Here is a 23,118-nt window from a genome sequence, read left to right as displayed (position 1 = left end):
TTTATAAAAAGCAAAATAACATCCCCTCATTTAAAATTACAGCATAGGTTCTCAAACTTAGTCCTCAGGACCACAAACAAAGCATGTTTTCAAGGTCTCCTCAAAGAATCACAAGTAAAAATAGGATTTTAACTACCTACCGGTAAATTCTTTTCTCGTAGTCCGTACCATGGGGTATAGACGGGTCCACTTGGAGCCTTGGGCACTTTAAGAAATCAATAGTGTGCACTGGCTCCTCCCTCTATGCCCCTCCTACCAGACTCAGTCTAGAAACTGTGACCAAGGAGACAGACATATCCTGAGGAAAGATGTAACAGAACAGTGGTGAGAATCGATCCAGCACACACAAACAATAGGAAAGCCAAACTAACCAACCTTGAACAGGAACAGCAACAGCTGAACGAAGAACAATACTGAACAAGTAACAGTGCAGGAAAACACGAAGCCCAGTATCCTCTACGGACTACGAGAAAAGGTAGGCAACTAAAATCCTATTTTCTCTTACGTCCTAGAGGATACTGGGGTCCACATTAGTACCATGGGGATGTACCAAAGCTCCTAAACCGGGTGGGAGAGTGCTGAGGTTCCTGCAGATCTGATTGACTAAACTGAAAGTCCTCAGAGGCCAAAGTATCAAACTTGTAGAACTTAGCAAACATGTTCGACCCTGACCAAGTAGCTGCTCGGCAGAGCTGTAAAGCCGAGACACCCCGGGCAGCAGCCCAGGAAGAACCCACCGATCTAGTTGAGTGGGCCTGTACTCTAGGAACCGGCAATCCTGCCGTAGAATAAGCCTGCTGGATAGTACACCAGATCCAGCAGGCAATAGACTGGTTTGAAGCAGGACACCCAATTTTCTTGGGATCATAGAGAACAAATAGCGAGTCAGATTTTCTGTGATGGGCTGTCCGCTTCACATAGATCTTCAAACCCCTCACAACATCCAATGACTTTGAGGTAGCAGAGGTGTCTGTAAGCACCGGAACCACAATAGGTTGGTTGATATGAAACGCAGACACCACCTTAGGAAGAAATTGCTGATGCATTCTGAGTTCAGCTCTATCTTCATGAAAAATCAAATAGGGGCTCTTGTGAGACAACGCCTCCAGGTCCGACACACGCCTCGCTGAAGCTAAGGCCAACAGTGTAACGGTCTTCCATGTAAGAAACTTTACGTCAACCTCCTGTAAAGGCTCAAACCATTCCAATTGTAGAAACTGCAACACCACGTTGAGATCCCAAGGTGCCGTGGGAGGCACAAAGGGTGGTTGGATGTGCAGAATACCTTTAAAGAACATCTGAACCTCAGGGAGGGAAGCCAATTGTTTCTGTATGAAAATGGATAAGGCCAAAATCTGGACTTTCCAGGAGACCAAACATAGACCCACATCCACACCTGACTGTAGAAAAAAAAGGAAACGTCCCAGTTGAAATTCCAAAGTAGTGAATTTCCTGTGTTCACACCACGAGACGTATTTTTTCCCAATACGGTGGTAGTGTTTAGACATCACCCCTTTCCTTACTTGGATCAGGGTTGGAATAACCCTTTCCAGAATCCCCTTCTGGGCTAGAATATGACGTTCAACCTCCATGCCGTCAAACGTAGCAGTGTTAAGTCTTGAAAGACGAACGGCCCCTGTTGTAGAAGATCCTCTCGAAGAGGCAGAGGCCACAGGTCCTCTAGGAGCATCTCCAGTAGATCCACGTACCAGGCCCTTCTTGGCCAGTCCAGAGCAATGAGAATTGCTTGAACCTTCTCCCTTTTATTCTTTTGAGAACTCTTGGGATCAATGGAAGAGGTGGAAACACATAAACTGTCTGGTAAACCCATGGAGTCACCAGAGCATCCATCGCCACTGCTTGTGGGTACCTTGACCTGGAACAATACCGCTTGAGCTTCTCGTTGAGACAAGAGGTCATCATGTCGATTTGTGGGATTCCCCACCAACGTGTCAGAGACTCGAACACCTGCGGGTGAAGTCCCCACTCTCCTGGGTGTAGGTCGTGTCTGTTGTGGAAGTCTGCTTCCCAGTTGTCTACTCCCAGAATGAAGATTGCCGACAGCACCACCATGTGTCTTGCTGTCCAGAAGAGAATTCTTGTTACCTCTGACATTGCTGCTTTGCTCTTCGTTCAGCACTGTCGGTTTATGTATGATACTGCCGTCACATTGTCCGACTGAACTTGAATGGTATGATCTTGAAGAAGATGCGCTGCCTGAAGAAGGGCGTTGTATATGGCCCTTAGTTCCAGAACGTTGATCGGTAGAATGGTTTCCAGACTTTACCATTTTCCTTGGAACTGTTTCCTGGATGACTGCTCCCCAACCTCTGAAGCTTGCGTCTGTGGTTAGCAGAATCCAATTTTGAATCCCGAACCTTTGACCCTCGGTCAGGTGAGAAGTCTGAAGTCACCACAGAAGAGAAATCCTGGCTTTTGGCGACAGACATATCCTCTGGTGCATGTGAAGATGCGAACTGAACCATTTGTCCAACAGATCCATCTGGAAGGGCCTTGTGTGAAACCTTCCGTACTGCAGAGCCTCGTAAGAGGCTACCATCTTCCCCAGAAGGCGAATGCATAGGTGCACCGAAATCCGTGTTGTTTTCAGAGCAACCCGCACCATCAACTGGATTACCAATGCCTTGTCGAACGGAAGGAATACCTTCTGTGCCTCCGTATCCGGTATCATCCCCAGGAACGGAAGCCTTCTTGTTGGTTCCAGGTGGGATTTTGTCAGGTTCAGAATCCACCCGTGATCCTGGAGTAGTCGGGTTGATTGGGCAATGCTGTCCAACAACCTCTCCCTGGATGGTGCTTTTATCAGCAGGTCGTCCAGGTACAGTATTATGTTCACTCCCTACCTGCAGAGGAGAAACATCATTTTTGCCATTACCTTGATGAACACCCTCGGTGTCATTGAGAGGACAAATGGCAGGGCCCGGAACTGGTAGTGACAATCCTGAAGTGTAAACCGTAGGTAAGCCTGATGAAGCGGGCAAACGGGGATATGAAGGTACGCATCCTTGATGTCCAGAGACACCAGAAATTCTCCCTCCTCCAGACCTGAGATCACCGCTCTCAGAGACTCCATCTTGAACTTGAACACCCTTAAGTACGGGTTCAGTGACTTGAGGTTTAAAATGGGTCTTACCGAACCGTCCGGTTTCGGTACCACAAACAGGTTTGAGTAATAACCTTTGTTTTGTAGGTGAATTGGAACTGGTACAATGACCTGAGATTGTACCAGCTTCTGGATTGCTGCCTGCAAAATCATACCTGCTTCTGGAGAAGCTGGTAAGCCTGATTTGAAGAATCTGTGAGGTGGGAGTTCCTGAAACTCTAGTCTGTATCCCTGGGTGTTTAGATCTTTGACCCAGGGATCCTGGCAGGACATTGCCCAAATGTGACTAAAATAACGTAACCGGGTTCCCATCTGCCTGTCTTTCAGCCAGTGTGGTCCACCGTCATTCTGAAGGCATTGAGGAAGCAGAACCAGAGGTCTGTTCCTGAGAACCTGCAGCTGCTGGTTTTCTGGGTTTATTTCTATTACCCTTGAAGGCAGTAGAAGAACCTTTGGATTTGCCATTAAATTTCGCTGTCCGAAAGGACTGCAGGGTTGGAGCAGAATAGGTTTTCCTAGCTGGGGTTGCTGCAGAAGTAAGGTATGTAGACTTACCCGCCGTAGCCTTGGATATCCACGTATCCAGTTCATCTCCAAAAAGGGCCTCACCAGTGAACCATAGGTTTTCCGCGCCTTTCCTGGAATCTGCGTCCGCAGTCCATTGGCATAACCACAAACCCCTGCCTGCTGACACTGCCATGGCAGTGGTGCATGTGTTGAGCAAACCAATTTCCTTTAAAGCCTCCACTATAAAGGTAGCAGAGTCCTGAATATGTTGTAGGAATAAAATTATCTCCCCCCTGGGTAAGGTATCAAATCCGTCAATTAGGTTACCTGACCACTTAGCAATGGCCTTAGTGATCCATGCACAAGCAATAGTGGGTATCTGGGCCACATTAGCAGCAGTATATAAAGATTTGAGAGTGGTCTCAATCTTGCGGTCAGCCGAGTCCTTTAAGGATGCTGCCCCAGGAACAGGTAAGATTATCTAATGTGATAACCTAGATACCGATGCGTCCACAATCAGCGGGTTTTCCCATTTCTTTCTATCTTCCAGAGGAAAGGGAAAGGATGTAATTAACCTTTTAGGGATCTTAAACTTTTTGTCAGGATTAGCCCAAGTTTCTTCAAATAGGGCATTCAATTCCTTTGATGCAGGAAAAGTAGCTGAGGACTTCTTTTTTACATTAAAATAAGATTCCTCCTCTACCTCCGTCACCTTGTCAGGAATGTGCAGGACATTTCTGATAGCTTCTATCAGGGCCTGTATTCCTTGTGACAGGACAGCATCCCCCCCACTTGCATCCACTTCAATCTCCTCTGGGTCTGATGTATAACCATCAGTATCATCCTGCATGAGCTGGGCCAGAGTACGCTTTTGTGGGCAAATGGCAGGGGTCTGAGACGCTGGTATGGGAACTGAATCTCTAGTCATCAGGTCATCCATAGACTGTCTTAAGAATTGCATCTCTTCTCAGTATGGGATAATTTAGTAGAGATATTAGATATCATTCCCTTAATGGACTCTAACCATGAGGGTTCTGCCCCACTAGCCTGAGAATGTGCACTATTCTGGGTACACGGTAGAGAGTCCCCGGGGGAGGATAAACACTCTGCTTGCAGGAAACACAGTCCCTGGACATGGTAACATGAAGGGACACACAAACACCCACACTCAGAAGGTGAAAACACAGTTTTACCCACACAGTGCCCGCAGGGAGACACAGAAAATGGAGCCAGCCACACCGCGCCCTACTAGCCAAGTAACAACTCAGCTGGGTCGCCACACTAAGTCCCTTAATAGGGCTTAGTATAATACAACACTCCCCCCCCCCTTCTAAGACCCCCTGGTACCACTGAGGAGACATGGAGTCTTCATGGAGGAGCTACGCTTCCCTGTGATTCCTATCAGTGCAAGCTGCAGAGGAAAAATGGTGCTGGTGAGCTGCTGGATCTGCTCATAGTGAAGCACCGCCCCCATAATGGCGCGCGGCTTCCCGTTTTTTATACTGGCCTGAGGTGTTCATGTGTATAACAGAGGGTTAGAAGTTAGAACCCTTGTTAGGTATGGTGCCAGTGTGGGTATCATTGGTGGCTCAGTGCGCCCCTCACAGCGTGTCCTTCTGAGCCTCCCTGGAGTGCAGCCTGCATTCCAGTGCTGCGCTCCGACCCTTGTGCCGCCATTCCCGCTGGCAACCAGCTAACTGGGACACCGGCGTCCTACTCACCACTCTTCTTTCTTCTGGCTCTGTTAGGGGTGGCGATGTGCTGCGGGAGGGTACGCTTGCCGCGGTGGGGCTTGCAAATGACTCCCTCAGGAGCTCAGTGTCCTGTCAGCGGAGAAATGGGACCATTAACTCTTTAGGAAGTTGGGCCATTTTCCCCCCTAAGTCCCACGAAGCAGGAATGCTGGTGCCACCCAGCAATGCCCGTAAAATAATAAATAGAAAATAAATTGTAGAAAACTCTTCAGGAGCTTCCCTAAGCATGACCGGCTCCTCCGGGCACGTTTTCTAAACTGAGTCTGGTAGGAGGGGCATAGAGGGAGGAGCCAGTGCACACTATTGATTTCTTAAAGTGCCTAAGGTTTCAAGTGGACCCGTCTATGGTGGTCATTCCGAGTTGTTCGCTCGTTGCTGATTTTCGCTATGCTGTGATTTACCGCTAACTGCGCATGCACATGGCACACCGAGTGCATGCGCTTAGTTATTTTACTGAAAACTTAGTAGATTTACACAAGCTCGAGCGAAGTTTTTTCAACGCTCCAGTGATCGTAGTGTGATTGACAGGAAGTGCGTGTTTCTGGGCGGCAACTCAGCGTTTTCACATTTGCTAAAAAAACGCAGGCATGCCAGGGAAAAACGCGGGAGTGGCTGAAGAAACGGGAGGGTGGCTGGCCGAACGCAGGGCGTGTTTGTGACGTCAAAACAGGAACTAAACGGACCGAGGTGATCGCAATCTAGGAGTAGGTCTGGAGCTACTCAGAAACTGCAAGGAATTATTTAGTAGCAGTTCTGCTAATCTTTCGTTCGCTATTCTGCTAAACTAAGATTCACTCCCAGAAGGCGGCGGCCTAGCGTGTGCAATGCTGCTAAAAGCAGCTAGCGAGCGATCAACTCGGAATGAGGGCCTATACCCCATGGTACTAATGTGGACCCCAGTATCCTCTAGGATGTAAGATAAATAATAATCACCACCTTTGGATCTTTTAAAATGTGTCAGAGAGTAATGAATATACCTGTGCACCTGATGGGTGACCTGGAAAATGTGAATTGTGTGGGAACCAAGTTTGAGAACCACTGAATTACAGCATAGTTGAGTGAATTACTAAAATTTTAGCTGATAGAATGTAATTTCAGGTTGATCATGGAATACTACGGTATCATTTGGCCGATTCAAGACAAAGCAAGAAATTTCAGAGACATAAGATGATTTGTTACTTTGCGGAACTTCAGTCTTTCAGGAGAACACATTGCAAAACAATTGGGTAATGTTGATGCTCCCACTAGGGTACATTGCTTTTCAGTGAAAAGTGCTCAACCCTAAAGTTTGAATGATTCTGAGTTGGCAGAGTTTGCACGGTTAACCCATTTGTGAGTTTATGTAAATGCCCCTGCAAAGACCTTCCCTGGTGAACATACAGATGCAGCCATCTTTATCTTGGCCTTTAATAGGATTAATTGAGCCAGGGCAGTCAGACTTAATCCCCTGCTGTAATGACTTAATCCCCTGCTGTATTGTTCTCTCTGTATTGTATTGCAGCTGAGAACAATAGATGAAGGCCTTATGTTAATAATCCATGGTGTGCCTAGGTGCAGCAGAGAAGCCAAGATGATCGTGTCTCCATCTGTAGATGCATCTGTGCATATGAATGTGCATGGACTGAGACGCCCACTTTTAGTCTGTAGACATTGTAATAACCTTTTAACCATGTCGTCCTTTTTTCTATGTCATCTCATTGCATGTCGACCGTACGGGGTCAACCTACTGACTGTCCTCTAAGACACGGTCTATCCAGTTTTTAGAACCCACGCAAAATATGCCCATATCCTACACAAGACAATGCAAACCCTCTAAATCATGTCCCTCATTATCTCCCGCATTGATTTTTTCTGGTCTTCCCTTAAACAGACGTTGCCCCTACAATCTATTTTGAATGGAGCTGCTAGGCTGATCTTCCTTACAAAGCATTCATTATCTGCTGCTACACTCTGCCAGTCCTTACTTTGGTTGCCTGTTTCTACAGAATTCAATATAAAACACTTCTACTTATTATAAAGCTATTGGCCGAACTACACCAACTACATGTCTTCAGTTACAGTATCTCGAAATATCTTGCAGCTCGACTCCACCAATCTGCACAAGATCTGTGTCTCTCATTCACACGCATTACCTGCTCCTAGTCATGGTTACCCTACTATTTGTGGCCTGCACTCACTCTGTGGAATGTCCACCCATGCACAACAAGATTTTCTTCTAGCCTTCAAACCTTTCATCATTCACTGATAACTCAGCTTTTCAGGTAACTTATCTTATTCAAGTACCACCAGCAAAACCTCCTTAAGCTGTTCTACCCAATAACACCCTATCTATACAGTCCACATATAACCTTACATATGTTCTTATCATATAGCCATCAAAAACCAGGCAATCTAGCTAGACCAATATGGAATATGTTGTATCATACTCCTATTTCCCTATAGAATATAAGCTTGCGAGGTGGTCTTGTATTATTACTGTTTTTTTCCCATTTGCTAAGCACAACAGAATATGTTGGCACTTTGTAAGTAACTGTTATTATATTAGGTATTACACATTATATGTTTATATATACATGTGGTTCCCCTCAATTTCTGTTTGTACGTTCCTTAAAAATGTCAAAATTATCTGTTTAATGTGAGTGCAGAGGTGTAAATATGTGGTTAGGACCATTTTTGTAGTTTATTAAATTCTACACACTGGAGGTGCAATCCAAATTTTGATCCGATTGTCCGTTTGGGTGTTATCGTTCATGCAACGCAAGCCATGTATCAGTAATGACGTCATTATGTTAACCCTCTTTTCGTCACCTTAGGGGTGGTTAATTAAAATTCTAATTACGCAGTTTTCCTGTTTCCCATCGGAAGAATACCTATGTTACATTTCATCTTCCTAACATATCGGGAAGTAAGAGAATTAGTGGTGAGTCAATGGGGTAAATTTACTAAGGTGGGAGTTTTTTAGAACTGGTGATGTTGCCCATAGCAACCAATCAGATTCTACTTAACATTTGTCTAACTGCTTCTAGAAGATAATAGATACAATCACCAGTTCTAAAAATCTCCCACCTTATTAAATTTACCCGAGTGAGTGAGTGAGTGAGTGAGTGAGGGCTTTCGCATTTATATACAGTATATAAATTATGGTGGACAGTAACATCATGAAGTGTGAGGGATATTAACAATACCACTTTAAAATAGGTTGGTTCCAGTCGAAGAAAGTTGTGTGTTGCTGGAATTCTGTATGCATTGGACAGGTCCGGCCAAATCAAAGGATCACTACATCAAAGGTAAGAATTAAATCTTAGTAAACTGGACCAAAAGATAAATATAAAGTCTGGAGTAGAGTTACCTCTTAACACACTATTGTAGAGTATCTGTAATAGTACAGAACTAACGTTACAGTACCTGCCATGGCTTAAAATGTATATTGTCTTTACAGCCTATGTAAGAATAGGTTCCTTCTCTTGATTTGCAGTTCTTCAGGTCTTCCAAAGCTTTAGCCACAACATATACTGCAGCGTAGTAACCATGAGTAAATGTTAAGCTGTTGATGTAGCTGAAGCTGTTCTTGATGCTGTCAATACTCTCTGCTCCTGTACACTCTGTCACTGCCGGATCCAATGGACCAGTTGTGTTTTTCTCATACAGAAACTTACAGTTGAAGAGTTTCTCCCAGTATAAGTTCTCCCAGGACTCTACCATTGTTGGCTGGACGTCATTGAGGTAGGTACTGAATCCAGGAATCACTCTGTTGTTGATAAAAAAACCAATGGTCCCTGATAATATTGGAGAAAACCTTCCAGCTGAGAACAAATTAGTCATTGACCATGCCGCATTGGAGACAAAAATCTTCCCTTTGATTTGCTGTTTTAACATCTCACTCATGATTGGAACCAATTCTGGGTCAGTAGAGAAGATCATCACAACTTTAGCTGATGACTCCTTAATGACCTTGACTATGTGTGGAGCGTTGTGGTCTAGTTGAGATACACGGATATATTCAGTGAAGGCCACACATCCTCCAGCCCTTATTATCTCTTCCCTGATTGGTTGAATCCCCTGTAAGCCATAATCATTTTCCACAGCCAACAGACCGACCCAGGTCCAACCAAAGTGCAGAATAAGCTTAGCCAGTCCCTTAGACTGTTCCTTATCAATTGGAACAGTCCTGACAAAGGAGGGGAACATTATTTGATTGCTGAGAAGAGAGATACTTGATTGTGCACTGATCTGAAAATAGAAAGAAAATTATACTAATAATTACCTGTAACTAAATGTATTATTTTATATTTTTCTCATTACATTACTTATTTTATAACAAAGTACCAGTAAAAAAAAAAAAAATTATATTCATTTTTTTTAATTTTCAGAAAGCTTACTGCTAATTTGTGTACTAATACTAATACTTAATAATGTTATACCTTATACTAATTTATAAACAAAGTTTAAAGTAAAACAAGAATTTACAGAACTTCTTTATAAAAAAATATTGCAAGTTTTTTTTTAAAGGAGATTATACATAGAGTTGTATCTGTTCCTACTCTAGAGCATTCTACATACAGTAGACCATGGGAAAAGCAGTCCTCCTGTAGTTGAAGCCCAACAACTTTAAGTGTTTGTCCCTGGGATTTATTAGGGTCATTCAATGTCAAATCAACACATGGATTTTACCTCACCAGCTCAGATTTTGAAAAAAATTTGGTATCTAGAGAGTACATATGTATTCTAAGAAAAATAAAAAATATTATTTAAATATCTCATGACGTTTCCAAAATACGGCTATGTAAAGTTTTCAAAAATCTGTCAAAAATGCTAAACCAGCATATTGTCAAATAGCCATAACAGCTCTCCTAATTAAACTAGAGAGGTGGGAGTTGTGTCATTTTACTGTGTTTTTTTTATGCCATTTCCTATGATATACAAGGTGCAGGTCTAGCTGGATGAAGGTCAGTTTTAATTCGTCCTCATCTTCATTCATGTCCATCATATAAGCAAGCTACCATTTGTTGTTATACACAACGGATATATAGCTATTTATTAATCACAGATATTTTTTATGTACTTAAATCAACAGGTATAAAAGCATGATACTGGGGGTAATTCCAAGTTGATCGCACCAGGAAATTTTTTAGCAGTTGGGCAAAACCATGTGCACTACATGGGGGGGGGGGGCAGATATAACATGTGCAGAGAGAGTTAGATTTGGGTGGGTTATTTTGTTTCTGTGCAGGGTAAATACTGGCTGCTTTATTTTTACACTGCAATTTAAATTGCAAATTGAACTCACCCCACCCAAATCTCTCTCTCTCTGCACATGTCATATCTGCCCTCCCTGCAGTGCACATGGTTTTGCCCAACTGCTAAAAAATTTCCTGCTGCGATCAACTTGGAATTACCCCCACCGTTCCGTTCCCTGAATAGTTCCTAAGTGGCTGAAACGATGATTAAAAAAAAATTCAGACTCAACATAGTCTTCTTGTGTTGTGAACATCAAATTAATTTGAAATATATTTTCTGCTGCCCATTCATAAAGTTATTGTTATTCAGGAATGTTTAGAAAGAAAGAAGATTTTCCTCAGTTCCTTTCTGAAAAAATAGAGTATATATAATATAACAATGCCATGATACCAGGTTCACCCCCATTTCTGTCCCTGCCAGATGACCTGACCAGGAACAGATTTGCAGGGACAGGAGTGAGGAGTGAACCTGGTATCATGGCATCATTATATACTGTATGATGTTCTATTTTTTTGGAAAGGAACTTAGGAAGATTTTATTTCTTTCTAAACATCCCTGAATAACAATAAGCTCAACATCAAATTTACCTTTCAATATAAGTAGATAAGAAATTCACTTTTTGGACCTCAGTCTGTACGTAGCAAAGGGCACCCTACATACTAAGACCTAGCATAAGCCGACTGATACAAATAGTTATATCAATAAGAATAGAGAACATCTACAGAGATGGTTAGATGGGGTTCCAAAGAGTCAATTTCTTCGAGTCAAAAGAAACTTTACAGAGGAGGAAGTATGTACAGAACAAATGAATCAGATGTGGACGACCTTCAAAGCACAAGGCTACAACAGCAACCTGATTGAACAAACAAAAATGGAAGTTCTCAATACAACAAGAGAATCACTCCTTACAAAGAATACAAATAAAAAAAAAAGGATGAACAGTGAGTATGCCTTCATCACCAAGTATGGATCACACTATAAAAAGTTGGAGGGAATATTCAATCGGCATTAGCACCTCCTACACAAGGAGAACCTATGTTATCAAAAATTTTACCAACGAGACCAAAGTTCCTCTACAAAAAATCGGATAACTTACAAAAAACTGGCAAGGAGTGCACTGGAACCTAATCCAGTTAAAAGGATAAGCACCAAGGGATTCCATCATTGTGGTAGTTGTGCTATGTGTAAATGCGTGAGAAGCAAGGAAACAAAGTTCAGCAGCTTTTCTGTAAAATAAAAGAATATCAAATTGTGGACTTTATTATGTGCCATACTCCGAATGTGGTGTACCTCATAGAATGTTCTTGTGGACTAATTTACATGGGACGGACTTCAAGAGCTCTAAAAACAAGGACAGCGGAACATCTAAGAAATATAAAAAAAGGACTTGAGACACATTCAAATCTCAGAACATTTTAAAAATTGTCACTCATGCTCCACAGAACACATCACAAAGTTCCTAGGTATCCAGAACGTTAGAAATACATGAAGAAATAAAGATGGATATTCCAATCTAGCACGAAAAGAGATGGAGTGGATATTTAGGTTGAAATCCCTAAATCCAGGAGGACTTAATAAAGACATCGAGCTGAAATGGTTTTTATAACCCATATCCATCCCAATTCCAGCATATATACTGTATACTGTATATGACAACTATAATTATTGACACATAGTCCCTTCAAGTTACCACCCCTCTTTGTGTTCATGCCTATCTTTAGCATTGTTTATTTCTCCATTATGATCATCATTTCATTACCTGCAATATTATTGTCATTTCTCCTTTTCTTTCTTTTCATATGGAAAAACCCGGTTAAAAAGGAAGAACATTTACCTCCGTTTCACCATCCCAATTTACAATGACTTTGACCAATCAATATTTGTTATGCCAACCAACGTCGGAATACCGGAAGCAACATGCTAAGCGGTATTTGCCAACCAAGATGGGATATATAAATGAGCAGACGTCCGCCAACTACACAGAGGAAGTTTGGTAATTCCTCACTGACCGGAAGTGCAGTGTACACACACTTCTGCCAACCACTGAGCTGCTCCTGCCAACAACAGAGCCGCGCCCGGCAACTGGAAGTAGCGGGATGACGTACTTCTGCCAACCACTGAGCTGTTCTGCTAACCACGGAGCTGTGCCCAGTGACCGGAAGTAGCAGGATGATGCACTTCCGGTATACAGAAATGCAGCAAAATGGACCAGTTAAAAAGAGGATCATCACCTGCAGTCACCATACCTTGAAAAAGAGACTGTTAGGCTTGAAACCCATCGGTAGTGACTGTGATTGTTAAGGACCATCAGGATAAGGGATCTGTCTGCCTGGTTGAAAGTGTTGGAGCCCAGCAGGCTGCGTAGTCCGGACCGCATTCTGCTCTCTTACCACCAGTGGCTCCATCTCCAAATACTGGGTAAGACCAACTCCCCCCTGCTATACCGGGACTATTGAGAACTGTCTTCAGAGACACTGATACTTGCGTTACCAAGTGCTTTCGAATAACTACATTAATTGTTTGCTGTGCAAGACATGTGCATGATACACTTGCAGTACTTAATGTTGTAACATTGTGCCACTTGGTTAGCACTATTATTTTGTATCGTGTTTGCTGTCTATGACATCTGCTTTGTCTCTTTTATATTCATTTTTATATTTTTTTTGTCTTTTAACCATTACATTTGATGTGAAAATAAACACCTATCTTTAGAACACTCCAGCGCCCATTGTGAATTACCATACAATTCATATTGCTACCCATTGTGGTCATGGGGAGACTAGAGTACCTCACATAGACAGCAAAGGAGGGTTGCGCAATAGGGCCCTACCACACAATTTTTCTACGTTATGTCAGATGTTATTGGTAGAGATGAATGGGTCTGGATCTCCGAGAACCGGTCCCACTCAAACATATAGTTCCAAGCCGGGATCCGAGTCTGGCTTGTGTTTTCCCACCTGACTCGGATCCCAAAGCGAGGCAAAATGTCATCCTCTTGCTGAAGGATTCTCATGGGTTTTGAATTGTATAAAGGTCCCCCGTGATCGCAACTTCTTCACTTTGGCTGTGGTGCTTGTATAGTTCTGTTATGCACACCAGTGCCAGCAGGAATGTACTGGTGTCTGAACGGTGAGGGATGCAAAACAAATGAACTCACAGACAGACTGGGGAATATGACATTACATACACAGAAGGTGATAGGGTAACAAAATAAACACAAGGTGAACAGAGAAGCCCAAAGGCTAAGAAACTGGGTGTCTCCCTAGTATTAGGAATGCTCAGATGGAAAGAAGCGAGATGTAGTGATTTAATACGTAGAGAACCCGAAATGCTGTTGCTAAGGGCAACAGCAAAACCCTAAAGGGTTACCAACGGGTGTGGCAGTAAACTCCTTGGTCAGAGATGGAATAATAGACACAAGGAGAGTCTCCACAATCCTAGTCCTCACTTGCAGTGCACTGGTTCAGTTTACTGCCACTAAACTGACACCTGAACACCTTGCACAGTGAGAAAGGATTTTGGCAGGCAAGTCTGAGAATACAGCCGCAAACTTGCTAGGTTCACAGAGTAGCAAAAGAACCCCAGCAGGTTAAACAACTGACTCCAGTCTTACTGCTAGGTCTGGATTGGCAGAGTGTAATACCAAATCCAAAGGCCTATTTGCAGTAAGCAACAAACAAATACAAAGTTTACACAGTACTAGCTAGCTTTCAGGAACTGACTAACCAACAAAGATTCAGCAGCATCTGCCTAACCTGAGAAGAGGGTTTATATAGCAGGTGCTGTCCACGCCCCACTCAGACCTCACAGACTGTGAGCACAAAAACCAGCACCGGATCCCCTGCCGTGCACAGAGCCTGTAACCACTGCACAGCAAAAGACCCGAACCGGAGTATCAGCTACGCTCAGGTTACTCCGCTAGCACTTGTCTCCCGGTTGCCATGACGACGTGGCAGCACAGAGCAGGAGACCCTAACAGTACCCCCCCTCTGACGAGGGGTCAAAGAACCCCTACCACCGGGTTTATCGGGGAACTGCGAGAAGAAAGAGTGTAACAGTCTGGGGGCATGAAGATCACAACTGCGCACCCACGACCGCTCCTCCGGGCCATACCCCTTCCAGTGCACCAAAAATGACAGCCGACCCCGAACCATCTTGGAGTCAAGAATCCTTTCAACAACAAACTCCCTCTGGCCACGTATCAGAAGAGGGGAAGGTCTTCCACTGGAAGAAGGATTACTAATCGCCCGTTTTAAAAGGGAACAATGAAATGTTTTATTGATACCCAAAGAACGGGGTAGATCTAACTGAAATGCCGCCAGATTGATGACCCTAGTGATCTTATAAGGACCGATGAACCGGGGGCCTAACTTATGAGATGGCTGTCTCAACTTCAAATTCTTGGTAGACAACCAGACGAAGTCTCCTAATTTGAAGCTGCAGGGTCTTTTCCGCTTATCAAAAACCCTTTTGGTCACTAATGACACAGACACAAGGGCTTTCTTCACTTTCCTCCAAATACCTCTAAGGACCAAAACCACAGAGGAACCACCAGGCGTGGAGTCCAGGGGGTCAAAAGAATTGGCCTTAAGATGATGCCCATACACACAAAGGAAGGGAGAGATCCCTGTAGCAGAGTGAGCCGCGTTGTTATAGGCAAACTCCGCCATGGACAGATGAGCAACCCAGTCAGTCTGATACTTGGAGACATAACACCTGAGGAACTGCTCCAAGGACTGGTTCACCCTTTCAGTCTGCCCATTAGACTGCGGATGGTAGCCTGACGACAAGCTGACAGAAATCTGGAGATCGGAACAAAATGCCCTCCAGAATTTGGCCACAAACTGGGATCCGCGGTCAGAGATCACATCAAGTGGCAACCCGTGGAGGCGCACAACATGCAGCATAAATAATTCAGACAGGCGTCTGGCCGATGGCAGCCCAACTAATGGAACGAAGTGCGCCATCTTCGAAAACCTGTCAACGACAACCCAGATGGCTGTCATCCCCGAGGATTTGGGCAAGTCCACCACAAAATCCATTGAAATGTGGGTCCATGGCTTAGATGGAATAGAGAGTGGATGTAATGGGCCAACAGGAACCCCTCTAGGAGTCTTATTTCGGGCACAGATGTCACATGCCCGAACCCACTGATCCACATCCCTAGCCACCGAGGGCCACCACACCGCCCTAGATAGCAACTCCCGAGTTCTGGCAATACCCGGGTGACCTGCCGACTTCTTGGCATGGAATTCCAGGAACACTCGCTGTCTTAACCTAGGAGGCACAAACAAAAGACCTACCGGAAGGTCTGGAGGAGCCTGCTCCTGTGCTCTAAGGACTAATGACAAGAGGTCCTGGGTAATGCCCACTTTAATACATGATGGGGACACAATGGGCAATGGCTCCTCAGTGGTCTCCTGGATTGGAGCAAAACTCCGCGAGAGCGCATCAGCCTTGATGTTTTTTGACCCAGGGCGATATGTTATCAAAAAATTAAAGCGAGCAAAAAACAAAGCCCATCGTGCCTACCTGGCATTGAGGCGCTTTGCTGACTCTAAATATGCCAAATTCTTATGGTCGGTGAGAATTGAGACCACAAACTTAGCCCCCTCAAGCCAGTGTCTCCACTCCTCGAGTGCATCCTTAATAGCCAACAATTCCCGGTTACCCACGTCATAATTCATCTCGGCAAGCGAAAATTTACGGGAAAAGTAAGCACATGGATGAAGGCGATTATCAGACACCCCCATCTGAGAGAGCACTGCCCCAATACCCATCTCAGAGGCATCCACCTCCACCACAAAAGGACGCTCTGGATCTGGGTGTCGCAGCACCTTGGCCGAGACAAATGCCCTTTTGAGACGGGCAAAAGCCGCTTTGGCCTCACAAGACCAGTGAGCAACATCCGCCCCTTTCTTAGTGAGTGCCACCAAGGGCGCCACTATAGACGAAAATCCAGCGATAAATCGTCTATAAAAATTCGCAAAGCCCAGAAAACGCTGAAGCGCCTTCAAACTAGTGGGCTGCACCCAATCCAGGACTGCCTGTACCTTGGAACCCTCCATTTGGAAACCTTCTGGGGAGATAATATATCCTAGAAATGCGATTTGCTGAACTTCAAATTCACACTTCTCCAGCTTCGCCCCAAGCCGGTGGTCTCTGGAGGACTAAGCGTACATGCTTCCGATGTTCCTCCAGGGAATGGGAGAAGATTAGGATGTCATCTAAGTATACAACTAAGAATCTATCCAAATATTCCCTGAGCACATCGTTCATGAAGTCCTGGAAGACTGCCGGGGCATTACAGAGCCCAAAAGGCATCACCAAATATTCATAATGCCCTGAGTGGGTATTAAAGGCAGTCTTCCATTCATCCCCCTCTCTTATTCGGATTAGATTGTACGCACCGCGTAGGTCAATCTTAGAAAAAATGGTGGCAGTACGAAGCTGGTCAAACAAGACCGAAATGAGAGGCAGTGGGTATGAGTTTTTAATCGTGATACGGTTCAATTCCCTGAAGTCGACGCAGGGTCGCAACGAACCGTCCTTTTTACCCACGAAGAAGAACCCCGACCCAACTGGAGACTGTGAAGGTCTGATAAATCCCTTAGCCAAGTTCTCCTGAATGTACTCTGCCATAGCCTGAGTCTCAGGACGTGACAGGGAGTACAACCTGCTCTTGGGAAGCTTAGCATTCGGCAACAAATCAATGGCACAGTCATAGGGGCGATGGGGAGGTAGTACCTCTGCAACTTTTTTGGAGAACACGTCCGCAAAATCTGCATAACATCCTGGCAATCCTGGCAAACTTGGCTGCGAAAGCCTGACTGGAAGGCTCAAGCAACTCCTGAAACAATCAGTACCCCAACTAAGAATCTCCCCAGAGACCCAGTCAAATTGAGGATTGTGGGCCCTTAACCAGGGTAACCCCAACACCAATGGGGCAAAAGTACAGACAGTCACATAAAAGGACAATTTTTCAGAGTGTGTGGCTCCAATAAACAAAGAAATCTGGCTAGTGCAAGAGGTAATTTTTAGTGATGAGCGGATTCGGTTTTACTCGGTTTTACTCGGTTCTCAAAACGGCATCTTATTGGCTCACGGATGTCACGTGTTTTGGATAGCCAATAAGATGCCGTTTTGAGAACCGAGTAAAACCGAGTAAAACCGAACCTCGCTCATCACTAGTAATTTTACCCTGGGATAATGGTTCCCCGTTTAACCCACAAATCTCAATTTCCGATGCCAAGGGTACTAAGGGAACAGAGTGTTTCAGGGCGAATTGGCGGTCCATAAAAACCCCGTCGGCCCCACTGTCCACAAAGGCCTCAGTCTTGACAGTTTGACCGAGGATCTTCAAGGTCACCGGAATGATAAAAGTCTTCTTGGGAAATTTTGACTTCTGGCCTGACAGGATATTTCCCATCACCCTCAGGCCCTGAAGTTTTCCGGCTTTTCTGGGCATGATACTACCACATGACCTTTATTCCCACAGTACAAACATAACCCCTGCTGTCTCCTCCGCGTCTTCTCATGCGAGGAGAGGCGGGTAGCCCCAATCTGCATAGGCTCCTCGGAAAATTCCTCAGAGTCTGAGGTTCCCTTGGGAAAGAAGGAAACCTCGGTCTCCCTTTCAAGCCTGCGCTCTCTCAGCCGTCTATCCACCCGAATGGATAACTGCATGAGCTGATCCAAGCTATCAGGCAAGGGATATTGTACCAGTTGGTCTTTTAACTGGTTAGAAAGACCTCTTCGGTACTGGTGTCTCAGGGCTGGGTCATTCCACTGGGTATCATGGGCCAACCTCCGAAACTCCGTACAATAAACCTCAACTGGCCTTCGCCCTTGCTTAAGGATCGAAATCTGAGCCTCGGCTGAGGCCGTCTTGTCAGGGTCATCATACAACATGCCCAGTGCCGTAAAAAAAGCATCAACACTTTTAAGTGACGTACAGTCAGGCTGCAACCCATATGCCTAGACCTGTGGATCTCCTTGTAGCAAGGAAATCACTATGCCCACCCGCTGAATCTCCGACCCAGAAGACTGAGGCCTAAGCTGGAAATATAGCTTGCAGCTCTCCTTGAAACAAAAGAACTGCGAGCGATCTCCAGAAAAACGATCCGGGAGATTTACTTTCGGCTCTTTAACCCCTGAAGGTACTGCTGCTGCGGGAGCTCCGCCAGCGGCCTGTGAGGTGTGCATTTTAATGGACAAATCATTAAATTGTCGAGTCAGGACCTGCACCTGATCGACCACCTGTTGCAAAGTATTTTGAGGGGTATGCTCCATATTCCCACAAAATTTCAACAAGAGTATTGGGCTGCTGAATATGTTATGCACACCAGTGCCAGCAGGAATGTACTGGTGTCTGAACGGTGAGGGATGCAAAAGAAATGAACTCACAGACAGACTGGGGAATATGACATTACATACACAGAAGGTGATAGGGTAACAAAATAAACACAAGGTGAACAGAGAAGCCCAAAGGCTAAGAAACTGGGTGTCTCCCTAGTATTAGGAATGCTCAGATGGAAAGAAGCGAGATGTAGTGATTTAATACGTAGAGAACCCGAAATGCTGTTGCTAAGGGCAACAGCAAAACCCTAAAGGGTTACCAACGGGTGTGGCAGTAAACTCCTTGGTCAGAGATGGAATAATAGACACAAGGAGAGTCTCCACAATCCTAGTCCTCACTTGCAGTGCACTGGTTCAGTGAGAAAGGATTTTGGCAGGCAAGTCTGAGAATACAGCCGCAAACTTGCTAGGTTCACAGAGTAGCAAAAGAACTCCAGCAGGTTAAACGACTGACTCCAGTCTTACTGCTAGGTCTGGATTGGCAGAGTGTAATACCAAATCCCAAGGCCTATTTGCAGTAAGCAACAAACAAATACAAAGTTTACACAGTACTAGCTAGCTTTCAGGAACTGACTAACCAACAAAGATTCAGCAGCATCTGCCTAACCTGAGAAGAGGGTTTATATAGCAGGTGCTGTCCACGCCCCACTCAGACCTCACAGACTGTGAGCACAAAAACCAGCACCGGATCCCCTGCCGTGCACAGAGCCTGTAACCACTGCACAGCAAAAGACCCGAACCGGAGTATCAGCTACGCTCAGGTTACTCCGCTAGCACTTGTCTCCCGGTTGCCATGACGACGTGGCAGCACAGAGCAGGAGACCCTAACAAGTTCAGACTTGCTCGTGCTGTGTCCATCCAGGGTTGCTGAGTTGTCCCTTAAAGGGGTGCTGCTGTGTTGTCCATCGGGGGCTGGGGCTGCTATTTTCAAACCGGGTTATCTCTGTCTGTCCAGGGGTGCTGTGTTGTCTATCCAGTGGTGCTGTTGTGTTGTCCATCAAGGGGCTGGGGCTGTTGTGTCAGACCAGGGTCTCTTTGTCCATACGTAAAGGGACTGCCTTGTCCTCCAGGTGTGCTCTGTCCTTCAAGGGGCTTCTGTGTCCTTCAAGGGGCTGCTGTGTACATCCAGGGTATACAAAATAAAAGCTAAAACTATCATTGAAAAAAATCTCTCTATATATTTGTGTGCTTTACCTTAGTGTACTATATTATTACTTTTCTGTGACACTGCTGGTCAGACTGCAGTATATCCTTTATCTAGTTTGACACTATAGATGGTCCATCCCCAGCACTGCTTTGTTGTTCAAAAAGGTGTGCTATGTTGTCTATATAGGGGCTGCTGTGTTCATCTGTCAATCTTGGAGTGCTCTGCCCCAGTGTAACCAAAATAAAAGCTAAAAAATATAATTGAAAAAATATTTTTTTTTGTGATATACCACAGTGTACTATACTATTACTTTTCTGTGACACTGCTGGTCAGATAGGAGTATATCATACACATATTGTGTGACACTGTAGGTGGAAGTGAACTGCAGTGTTATATTATTATTTTTACTCATACATGTATTGTGTGACATGTAGATGAAAGTGAACTGCAGTGTTGCATTATTATTTCTGGCTCATACATGTATTATTTGACACTGTAGGTGGAAGTGAACTGCAGTGTAATATATATGCTGACTCATACATGCATTGTGTGACACTGTCGGTGAAACTGCAGTGTAATATATATTCTTTCTCATGCACATATTGTGACACTGTAGGTGAAACTGCAGTGTAATATTCTTTCTGACTCATACACGTATTGTGTGACATTGTAGGTGGAAGTAAACTGCAGTGTTATATTATTATTTCTGACTCATACACATTGTCACACTGTAGGTGGTACATATTTTGTACAAATTGTGGTTTATGCTGTACCCACTTTTTTCATGTTTGTTTACAGATATGGAGGATGAACAATTGAGAGGAGAGCAGGAAGCACATACTAGTGCTGCTGCAGCTGCTGCCACCAGTCATGAAGATACAAATCTGTCAACGTCATCTACTAATACCGATGCCCAAGGTCATAGAGGGATTAAGTCAGGGCATGTAAAATCAAAGAATAAATATTTTTTTACAGTAGTAAAGACAGAGCCATAAAAAGTCAAGATAGCTACAGAGAAACATAAAATTGGCAATATGCCAATCACCACACCAAGTGTCAAGTAAAGGCTAAGGCCTTGGCCTTAATTTACAACTGGTGGTTCTGCCTCTTATGACAATAAAAGCTCTTCTCCCTGTAGAAGTGTCAAAAAAATGAAACTCCTTAAGGTACAGGAACTAATTGTGTGCTCAGAAACATCCCAAATCCCTGAGGAGAGTCTAAGTGTGTCCGCGGGTGACATATGTGAGCCTGACCTTTCCAATACTGTACTCAAAGAGGAGGCTGCTTCCACCATTTGTGCGCCCTCTGCAAATGTGAGGATGAGCAGCACAAGTCAAAATGCTGACAGAGAAATTGAGGATGCTTCTGTGGAAGTGCACCAGGATGAGGAGTATAATTGTGTTTCTGGCATTAATAAGGATGTTGATGATGAGGATGTTGTTTGTGTAAATCAAGCACCAGTGGAAACAGTTGTTGCTCATGATATGAAAAAGTCCATTGTCAAGCCTGGTCAAAAGACAAAAAAAAATCAACTCTTACTGTATGTGTGGAATTATTTGTACCCAAATCCCGACAACTGTCAAGCCATCTGTACCCTTTGTAAAGCCATAGCAAGTAGAGCTAGGGACCTTAACGATCTAGAAACCTCTACCTGTTACATCACTTGTAGCGCATTCATCAAACGATTTTGGCAAATTCAGAAAAATTAGCTAAACACGTAATGACAACCAGTGATACTGGAAGTAGTCCTGCATCCAATTTCATAAGCATGACTGACCTCTCCTATCTGGGATTCCCCAGAAGGATCCTTGAGAGCTTTGCCTTCTGCTGCTGGTGTGAGTGGATCTTCATCACAGAAGGAGACCAGAAAGACTACTTGTTTAACAAAACAATTGACTGTTCAACAATTTTAGCAAGGGAGAGCAAGTATGACAGAAGTCACCCAGTTGCACAGCGGATTACTGATGCCATAACAACTATACTGGCATTAGATGTGCGTCCAGTATCCGCGATTAATGCTGTGGGTTTTAGACAGTTAATGGAGATTCTGTGTACCCGCTACCAAATCCCATCTGGATTCCACTTCACTAGAAAAGCAATTCCTAGTATGTACAAGGGCATTAAAAATAAACTTCATTAGTGTCCTCCGAAATGCCGTTGTACCCACTGTTACATAACCACAGATATGAGGACAAGTGAAAACAGGGCAAACTAAAAACTACATGACTGTGACAGCCCGCTGGGTAGGTGTTTTGCCTTCAGTAGCACCAATAGCAGCAGCAGCATCTAACAAATACCAGCTCACTCAGAGGCAGGCCACTCTGTGTATCACCGGTTTCACTAAGATGCACTACGCTGACAACCTCTTAGAAGAAATCAGTGAAATCATTGCAAAATGGCTCACCCTGTTTGGACTCTCCTCGGGATTTGTGCTTGCTGACATTTCCACTAATATTGTGAGAGCATTACAGCTGGGTAAATTCCAACACATACCCTGTTTTAAAATGTGACAGGGGCATACAGGAGATGCTCTCTGTGGCCCGAAAGATTTTGGTAAATTTTTGACATTCAGCAAGTACATTTTGAAGATTATAGCACCTGCAAGTACTGTTGAATTTGCCCTGTCATCAGCTGAAACAAGAGGTAGTCACTACAGATGTGTCCTCATACATCTTGACTCAATATGCCATGCAGCAGGAGATGCCTGACTTGAGTCAGCCGGCAGCTCCCGGCCACCTCTGCTAACAACAGGCTTTTTTTGGCCGAAAATGTGTCTTAGTCACATTAGTATGTGACTATGACGCACAAGCAGCTTACAATGATTAAAATCATATGCAGTGTTGCTATATTCTAATTGTGACTGTGGCTGTATCTGCATACGGAATGCTACATTAAAGTGATTTCCAGGAAAACACTGTAATGTAGCATTTCATATACAGATACGGCCACAGTTAAACACAGAATATAGGCATGCCACATATAATTTGAAT

General features: G+C 44.3%; 1 protein-coding gene across 4 annotated transcripts in view; it reads right to left on the bottom strand.

Moving 5' to 3' along the window:
- LOC134934784 (extracellular calcium-sensing receptor-like) overlaps nt 1-23,118 on the bottom strand; it is a 51,406-nt gene that overhangs the window by 7,627 nt on the left and 20,661 nt on the right. For all 4 annotated transcript variants that reach the window (XM_063930141.1, XM_063930142.1, XM_063930143.1 and 1 more), the window contains one exon: nt 8,791-9,615. In XM_063930141.1, coding sequence (XP_063786211.1) covers nt 8,791-9,615 — 825 coding nt within the window. The remainder of the gene's footprint in view (nt 1-8,790; nt 9,616-23,118) is intronic.

The sequence above is a fragment of the Pseudophryne corroboree genome, chromosome 6 (assembly GCF_028390025.1).
Source record: "Pseudophryne corroboree isolate aPseCor3 chromosome 6, aPseCor3.hap2, whole genome shotgun sequence".
Classification (NCBI taxonomy): Eukaryota; Metazoa; Chordata; class Amphibia; order Anura; family Myobatrachidae; genus Pseudophryne; species Pseudophryne corroboree.
This window is presented reverse-complemented; position numbering and strand designations above follow the sequence as displayed.